The following is a 9,962-nucleotide window of genomic DNA, read 5'->3' on the forward strand; positions in this document are numbered from 1 at the left end:
AAATCGCGGCTCGCGGCTGTTGGATGGTGGTTTTGCACCAGTAGAAGACTTTTGGTTTGTAACGAACGCAATTTTAGCCGTGATTGGATCGAAGCCTTGCGTAACGATGTTATGCTGGCTGTGGCACTGAATAGATTCCGATGCAGGTTGAAACCACACCATTACCGCGGAATGAGAATATTTAAGTGAATAAGAGCACACCTGCCCGCAAGGCATTCCATCTATATCATAGCCCCTATTCTATTAATAACTCGGTGTTCCACTTCCGGTTTTGTTGGTCGGCAAGAATGCAGTTAATTATAACATACTGACTCTGGTACACGAGGTAATATTGTGGACAAAGAGAATAGGCAGTGATAAAAATCAGAACATATTATTGGATCAATATGGAAGTTCAATGACTCGAAAAAACAAGTCTGTAACGCAAATGAGCAGAACAATACTCTTGAATAGTTCATTGTAATCGAACATGTTTACTAAATTTTAATTAAATGGTACTGTGTACCGTCATCAGGGCTGACATTGGGTCTGGGGTGAGATTGGGTCATACAAAAATGCTGAAATGTATATTACCCAATCCCTCCCTCAGACCCAATGTCACCCATGATGACGGTACGTAATAAACGAATTTCAAAAAAGTACGTTAATAGGTTGATTTATCGACAGGTCAATTTTACAAAAAACCTATCTCAACTTTATAAAGCTGTCAATAAATACGACAGGATTTGTTCCAAAAACGTTATTTTTTAGCAAAGTATTCTTAAGATGTCCCCTACACAACCCCCTTCAACCCCTACACAACAGAATTATGTTTTGTTGAAGAGAACCTGAGAAATTGTAAGATCATTAGAAAATCATTCACTCCCACTGACGGTTCTAACGTCATGATTCGAAATCCGGAAACTTAGTCTTTTCTTTCCATTTTTCATCATAATTTTAAAATTAAAATGACTTGTTGTGATTTGAATCCCGGACACTGATAAAAGCTGATTCGAAATCCGGACACTATTGCTTCAAATTCCGGACACTCGATTTTGCTTATGAACAGCACAAATTTGGATGGAAATGTTAGTGCATGGCATTCCTTAGGTCTCAAATAAGCTGTCAACATCAAAACAATCGTTATTTTATGCACAAATTTGCTAGAATTTGAAGAAATCAAAACCATACATTTCTGTTTCGCCCTCCCGGTGCATTGGACGCTTATGAAATATTTCAGTGAAATGTTTCACATTTTTGATAAACTTAAAATTTTATTTTATATTATTGTTTTGGCATTAACTGCAGCGTTCAAACAAACTTTAAATGAAAATTGATGTTAGAATTCACCAAATAACACAGTTTTGACATTCATAATGCGAAATTATATCCAAATAATTGATAAAACAAAATGAGGTTTCCGGGTTTCGAAGCATCCGGGAATTCGAATCATGACGTCATGAATCATGACGTTATCAGATCGTGTTCTTTCTTCTCTCGGATGGCGCTGCCCTACGTGGTTAGAAATTCTACAAATCCGGTAACTCTATGTTGTCGAATTTTTAAACATTGACTTGCTTCCGAAATTGTCAACAATTTGTTTGATTTTGTACAACAATTTTGTAGATTCTTTAAACGTTTACAGCGCATCGAGGTTTTTCAAATTCCCTTTCAACGATGATCAAAAGGTGAGTAAAGAATTCGATCATTTTCTAATTTATCTATCAGCTTTGAAAATAATCTGTATACCAATTAAGTCGCGATGTCTCAAGACAATGCTAGCAGATCACCAAATACGAAGTTAAAGAGTATTGTATTCCCTTCTCTCTGGCAAAGCTATAGCTAACGGCCACTATCACTGGTACTAACATTGTCGTCCTTTTATCTACGTAGACTTCGACGCCCTGGGCTCCTTAAGTGTATGCGTTGGCTTTGGCGCCGGATACCCATATTTACACAGCACGCAGAAAAATATTTTGTAGAATCAGCCTGTACGAGTTTTGATTCAATAATAATATAATCAACGCCGATTTTGGGTTGAAACAAACCTTGATTTTCTCAAATCCACAACAATCTTTCGTTGTTTTGAAAAAGTTGCTTTGACGTTTAGCGTTGATTCAACAAAAATCTTGATTTTCAAATCAACAAAACGATTTGTTGATTCAAATATGCCTTATTTTTCTGCGTGGGGAAATTGTTTAGGCACCTGCCATTGAATTCGAACCAGCGACCTTTGGATTGTGAGTTCAGCACGCGGTCCGATTGATCCACCGACGGGATACCGGATCATCAGCAGAATGACACTGAACCTACCAAAATGAGCCAATGAAAAGATTATTTCGATCAAATTTTCGTTGCATTATTTGTAAATACCAGTGTACAAAAAAAGTGTAAGCCTAGAAACTACTCAATTTTTATGTATACTTAAATGAATCGTTATGCATTTTTGACGCCTGGATTCTTCATTCAACCCATGTCTAGGTAAATCAAGCAAAACAATGTGAATGGGCCGAAGCCGAAGTGTAAACAAAGAATCTATCCTGCTCACGTCAGTTGATTTTTACATTAGGAACGATATACTTAATATTTACTCACTCCGATATTCTTCTGTTTTTGAAAATGACATCTATGGAAAGGTATTTGAAAAAAGTGATGTCAGGAAGATTGCATTTTTTGTAACCTTTTTCAATTTCATTCACCTCATGAATTATGATAGTTTCAGATGTATTATTGCCATTTTTGTTAAAAAAATATTATACTTAAAATTTATTTCAATTTCAAGAGAAAAAGATTCAACTCTACAAATACCGTCAGTGGGGGTGACTATGGGTCAAAAAACGATACACCTCTAGTTATTTCCTAATAACAAAAACAATTTAAATAACATCGAAAATCTTTCAACGTAGATTTGTTCTTAGATAGTTTACTAACATTTTCCCAAAATATAGTGGATTTTGATGAACACTACCTTAAATGCCAATAGTTTGAAAGTTTACCCAATCTCACCCCTAAGAGGGGGTGACATTGAGTCAAATGAAACATAAATGATGCTCAAATACAACGATATGGTAAAAACAAGTCATCCATCAGTGTTTCTTGTTCGTGGGAATCGTATTGACATGCTACAATGTTTGAAGTGGAGATTTTCAAATATTTGGGTAGTTTTCGAGCAATTCCAACAAAAATATTAGTAAAATGATTTTTCGAGAGGTCATTTTTGGTCAAAAACGTACCTCAACTTTAGACAGCTGCCAAAATAACATGATTTGTTCTAGGAACGAGATTTTCTTTAGCGAAGTCATCTTAAGATATCCCCTACACAACCCTTTTAACAGATTTCAGTTTCATTGAGAAGAATCTGAGAAATTGTTAAAATCCGTAAAAAATCACTTTGACCATTACTACCATTACTTACATCCATTACTGTCAATTAATCTCATTCTGCAAAAAAAAGCCACTCTCATAACGAAAGAAACGTCCGGTCCAGAATGACTCATCCAGAACGCGTGACAACGATGCTTGACCGGTACCAGCCGGTGTCGGATTCCTGCGAGACAATGCGAAATCCAATCAGCCCAGACTGTGTATGTAAACATTCTGAGGAAAGTCAGCCGGATTGATGCAAGAGCAACACATCTCGACTCTAATTGCGCAATCAAACACTAAAACTCATTCGCGGTTTTGCTCAACCTTCGGACAATACGGAAAATAATGCCTTTTGGATCTCGTCCGTCAACATGTGTGTGTGTGTGTGTACCCTATTGTGGTTTAAAATCACACTAAAAGTACGTGCGAAAAAAATATGAAACCCTCGTAAAACAAGTATAAGCAGACATGTCGAGATCGACAAGTCGGAATGGCAAAGTTGTTTACATAAACATTCTTTCCTCCGGAACGAGCGTTGTTTTCCCACAATGTGTGCGCCACCAGCTCAGCAAGAGCTGAGCACCGTTGAAAAAATCATTTGAGTTTTACATTTTAAAAATGATTTATGAAATTGTATGAAATTATATGAAAATTAACTGCATCAAGAAGTTTATATAATAACAACCAAATTTTGTTATAGTGTACTGCAGAACTAAACGGAAAAACTGCAAACACATAAAAAACTTCCAAGTCAGCGGACCATCCAAAGAGCGGTTCAACGAGCAAACACAAAAAAAAGCGAAACGTTTCCACCGAAATGTGAAATGTTTTCCCTTTTTGCTGCCTCCCATCCAACCCCAAACTGTTATATGATCGCATCATCCACCGGCTCTTGCTCGTGTGTAGACGAAACATATGGATCCTCTTGCATATGTTCTTGATACTTGGCAACATTAATGAAAGGTTAGGGTGATCCCATTTAATAAAAAAAAACTCTTTTTAATGCACGATTTGATCTCAAGACATAAAAAACCTCAAAATTGGTTATACCATAGTATCGCCCTAATAACCCCCTACACCACCAACAGTTTCAGGCTGAGAAGATTTGCAAACTTCGGACTGTGCACTCGGTGCATGTGAAGTTATTATATGGCTTCTCTCTTTATAGCGGAAAAGATTATAATTTGATGACGAACGAGCTCATAATTTGGCATCAAGTGTGGCGACCAAGTGGAAAAATCTTATTGCTGAGACGTGCCTTTTTCGCACACAACGGTTGGTGTTTGGGCATTAGAAAGTGATTTGCAACGAAAGGGAGTCGTTAAAATTAGGTCGTTTGAACCGATCCGTCCCAAAGTGCCCGAGAAGCTAAACAAGTGGAAGATTTTGTATTGATTTTTTTTTATGTTTATCCTTCAACAGGTGGCTTTCCGAAAGTGCTTAAATATAATGAGTGCAAAATAAGGATTTTTTAAACACAGTCTTTTTACCCGAACTAAATTCTATCAGATTCTTAAATTTGATTTTAGTAATTTTTTATGTAATGCTGTTTATCAACGTTCAAAAAAATCAGCTTCAAATAACAAGCTGGAATTGAGTTTGCCAGCAGCAAGCAGCTTCTCCAAACTCAAGCAAAAGCGACCACGGTGGAGGTCAAAAAGCAAATAAATCTCTTCTGCAAATAAACGACGATGTCATGTTAGCGCAAAACCCTCGCACCGCTTCCATTCATCGGTCCAGTCCAATTTCAAAGTGCAACCCCACACCGTGGGACAGCAGGAAAAAAACACATTTCTCTCAAAATAGAACATTTCACTTCGTCGCGTCCTGAAGTCACGCTGGTGTGCCAAGTTTTGCGCGAAAAAGTCACTGAGTCAGTAATGTGGAACACCACCTTAAGGAGAGGAGGGCGAAGTGGTGGTTACAAGCCTTCGTGCCAAGATCGATTCCCATCGACTTCCACCGAAGTGAATGCAGCTAATACTAGAACGTTGTATTTTTAGAATGCGCCACCTTCAAGGTTTAAGAGGAAAGGTAGGGCACACAAAGAGCTACTTGAGCGACGACAGTGGTGTCGCGTAATTAGAAGCCTGATTATCTCGACGTCAGGTGCCTGAGCTCTAGACGCTCGTGAAAGACTTAGTGTCGAATATGAGTAATCCTTCCTGAGCGTTTGCATAATGTAGAAACTGCTTACCTAATACTGTTATCCAGCAAAGAATTGCTATCGACAAGGAGTTCAACCTCGCCGTCATTGTCGGACGCTGGAACTTAAGCTAAGTCTGCTGGAAGTCTACGGACGCTGTGTAGATGTGTACGTGTGACCGTTGATGGCTTTTGTATCTTGTTTCTTTTCCTTCTCCCACCTCACAAACACCTTTAATTTGCTCCGAATGGAACCACTACAACGGAAGGCAATATTTTTCTCAGGAAAGCAAGCACTTGACCACTTCACTTAATTCTTGTTGCTCATTTCATTACCATATTTCACCAACGGAGCTATTACAAGTAATCAGATGAATATTGATTAAATTATTCGCGTGCTCTGGAACTAGCAGCACGCACTCCAGCAGCTTGTCCACTCGTAATATCCACCACTGTACCACTACACCTCACGAACATGTGCCACAACACAGGTGTACCGGTATTTGTACCAAAGAGTTGTTTTCAATTCAGAATCTCCCACCGTAAACACAACTCATACATTGAAAGGAATAGGTAACTGTCGCAACTCGCAGAGTTGATTGCGATGATTAATCACAATGGTGTGTGCGGTGGAACCCGAGGGTAACACTCCCCAATCCAGCTGGTACTACCGTGGTCCATTCATACAATTCAGACAATTGCCGAGAGAGCGTATCCAATTGTTATGCCGCCCACGTTCCGCACGAGGGGAATTTCTCTAAATTCAATTCACTGCACTTGGCGCGTCGTTGTCGCCGCCGTCACACTATTTCCATACGCCAGCGAATTCCGACGACCGACCAACCGACAGTCTTGGAGATCTTAAATTGTGTAACACCTCGCGCCGTTTCCCAACGATTCGTTCTCCGCGTTAACTCTCCACCTTGGCGTCAGTGGGTCAAGTTTTCCAACTGTAGAATCCACCTCCACCAAACTTCAACAAGACTAACAGCTATAGACCGAGAGTACTCCGTACGTACGCACCGCACGACTTCTGGCGCACTATTGAATGAATCGCATCCAGTGACGGCTGCTCGAACCCTCTGTTTGGAAGTCTGATCAAAAGTGTGGAAGAGATTCATTCATCACAACTACATGCGAAAGAACCCGAAGGTGGAGCGGCGAAAACGAGTCGAAATTCATTCGGCGAATGAGTTCATCTATTCGTCGTCCTCGTGCTATTAACGGAAAATGTGTTCATGAGCCGAACGACCGGCACGACAACGCCGAGGCGGGTTTGTTTGTACCGGCGAAAAATGAAAAAGACGCGTGCCGAATGAGCTGCAAGGGGAAACACTTGTTGATTTGTTTGGGTTGAGGGTCCCTTTTATGTTGTTATTATTGTTATGGTGAGTGCATTAGAATCATTTGGATAACTGTAGCTTGTACAAGAATTGATAATAGGTCCAATAAGAACGCTGTTTATTGTCGAGACCGTGCTTAAGACTACAACAAAACTTTTACAATTTTGCCACTCTTCATATTGAATGTAGTTACGATGCTATTTGCCGCAGTATGCATTTGCGAAAAAATGTATGTGAAAGTTTTAGTCAGATGCAGTTTGACACTCTGACATGCATGTCTTCTGTTTACCCTTTTGCTTCTAACTCGGGTCTCCGGCAACCAAATTCAACAAAATTTTGACTCCTATAACTTTGTGATTTTACTCATATACATTGTGACATTGGGCCTTTGGGGGGCGGTGATTAGGTTAAACAAATATGCAGAAATGACTCAATCCATGTGAATCTATCAGACCAGTCACTGCACTAACAATTCAGAAGAATCTAGCGATCTTCTCTGTCATCACTGCATATTTTTGAAGATGAACCACGCATATCATTTTGATTCAACAAGGGTAAAACAAATTCCGAATCAAACAATTACAGCTGTTGCAGGTTACAAGGCATTGACAGAGAAGAATTTAATTTTCCCTTCACAAACAGATTTGCAGCACTACAAGTAAATTGACTGTCCTAAATCTGTTTGGAATTACACTTCCTCACAGCTTTGGATTGTTTCAGAACCAAAGAGGTGCACTCTTACTCTTTCAAAATTACAGTCAAATATCGCAACAGATGCTTTATCCCACAGCCGTTTTTCATACAGCCCTGATTACTCTCATCGACACTCGTCGACATTCAGCAAAATACCCTAAGCGTAAAATATTAATACATTTCCCCCAGCACGTGGAAGAACTGTTCCTAAACAAATATTTAATCTCTTTCCTGGACGACGACACCAAATGTGATGGTCTATCGTCCTCGAAGCTGAAATCTATCAAATGGATATCGTTGGTCGTTTCAGAATAAGAAGACCTTTCCAAAAAAGTACTCTACTGCCTGTCGAAACAATGGATGAGTTTGCACACTCGTCGGACCCCAAGGGTTTTGTGTACCCAGAGAAATGGCCCAGAAAAGTTGATACGGCACACTTGCAGCGCCAATGCCTCCGGCGTCAAGAATTATCCTTAGATGAAACGCGTGGGTGGATGGTGATGTGTTTTTGTTTGTCTTCAGTTTCCGTAAAAGGGCAACATTTTGACGCTCTATCAAAATAATTTCCCTCACAATCAATCTCATCGTCGCCCATGACCAACCTCCAACCATCAAATTTGCCAATGTGTATGCTCGAAGAACATCGTTCCTTCCTCTTGGCGTATGGTCGCAACTTCATCACAAAGATTTATCTCACAAAAGGGCGCATCCCCATATAAAATTGATAGTTTTTGCCAACACACGCCAAGTTGACACAGTGACGACGTCGGCAAATATCATAACCCATCAGAAGACAACAGCCATGCCATGAGTCAGTCGGATGATACACTTGACTAATGCATCAACATCGGAACAGAATAGAGGCGTTTTGGTCATGCGACTTAGGGGAGAAAGTGACAAAATTAACATTGACATCTTGACATTCCACCCCCGTAAACTTCAGTTCGCTTTATTTATCGAGGGGCGCGTACATCAAGGCGGAGTAAAAGTTTTTTTTTTGCAACAAGAATAGATTGTTGACATATGACTTGGTTAGCATGACCGATTGACGGCAACATTGTTTGTTGAAATATTGTTTGTAAAGCGTTTCTCTGCACATCGAGACAAAAACTAATGAAATTAAAGAAATACTAATTCAGTACGATAAGGACTGAAAACCGAATGCAAAGTATAGTATATATATAGTATAGTATTATTTAACAGTACCCTGATTTATATTTCAACTCAAACTTTCTCATGTCAGAATGTCAATTGACTCAAACATGTCAATCCCAGTAGAAAATCTAATCTAATCTAATCTAATCTAATCTAATCAGACCCTAGCGCAGCCAGTCTTTCGTGGGCATCCTTGAAAAAGCCTTAGGTTGATTAACGCCTAGCATTCTCTTGTCATTATTAACAATTGCAGTGCCCCATTGCATTAGATTGCCTTGGAACATCACAAACGTTAAAGCGGCCAGGCCAACTGCATAAAGTTTACCGCAAAGATTATTCGTTGATTTGGATTGAGTTTGAGCACGAGTTTTCTAACAGCAATACATTTCTGAATCTATAGGGGAGGAAGAAACATGGGGATCCCCCGCTCACGTTCCTGTTAGTTATAGCAATTAATCATTGGGAGCACCATGCTAAGAAGTTTTGGTGCTCCGGGACCCACGAGTTTAATTAGTTTAAACCCCGATGGTTTGACACCAACTGTTGTCAAACGAACGGGGTCACTTTTTAGTTTGACACCCCTTTTATAGTGTTCGTGAGCGCCGTGTAAGAAGTGACAGTTCGGTACAAACTAAAAAAGTGTCAAACGAAAAAGGGACCAACCACCGGAGGTTGAGTGTATTGTATAATAAACCGTGTACACAAAAAACATGCTCGGAAGAAGAAAAATTGCACATTATAACGTGAACTAGAGTTTCACGACGACACAGCTTTGCCAAAGACTACAATCACTCTGAATGATAAAGATTTTTTAAGATCAGTACACAAAGTTGCAACTTTTTTTTCATGTGTTCTGAAAAAAAAAACTGAAGTTAAAATTTAAGAAATGTCTTGCATAACAAGACATCAGATTAAAAAATCAAACAAGTTTTTTCAAAAGCCGTTCAACCAAATTTTGGTTCTTTGTCGGAAAACTTTTTCCACGCATGTCGGAAAACTTTTTCCACGCACTCCTTCGCAGTGTTGCAGATAATGAAATTGAGGTGGTAAATTTATTTCTTTACGCTAGAGTCGTACACTTCCGCGTCCCCCTTGGATGATGGAGAATGGAACGCTTTGTTGCCGAATACCGCCAACGACCGATACGAGGCATGAGTCTTCACTTCACTCAGGTCTGGCAGCTCCGGGAGAACAACTCACCGGGGACCACTGTGGTGACGATATGCTTTTTTATTTTCCGTCGTCTGGTTGCCTTTTGCACGGAAAGGAAAACTCAGGAGG

General features: G+C 39.7%; 1 protein-coding gene across 7 annotated transcripts in view; it reads right to left on the reverse strand.

Moving 5' to 3' along the window:
- The window catches only part of LOC6035842 (fasciclin-2), a 104,307-nt gene extending 97,760 nt beyond the window's left edge, over positions 1-6,547 (reverse strand). For all 7 annotated transcript variants that reach the window (XM_038264397.1, XM_038264396.1, XM_038264393.1 and 4 more), the window contains exon 1: positions 5,543-6,547. In XM_038264397.1, coding sequence (XP_038120325.1) covers positions 5,543-5,600 — 58 coding nt within the window. In that variant the 5' untranslated portion in view covers positions 5,601-6,547. The remainder of the gene's footprint in view (positions 1-5,542) is intronic.
- Between the last annotated feature and the right edge of the window lie 3,415 nt (positions 6,548-9,962).

The sequence above is a fragment of the Culex quinquefasciatus genome, chromosome 3 (assembly GCF_015732765.1).
Source record: "Culex quinquefasciatus strain JHB chromosome 3, VPISU_Cqui_1.0_pri_paternal, whole genome shotgun sequence".
NCBI classification, from domain to species: domain Eukaryota; kingdom Metazoa; phylum Arthropoda; class Insecta; order Diptera; family Culicidae; genus Culex; species Culex quinquefasciatus.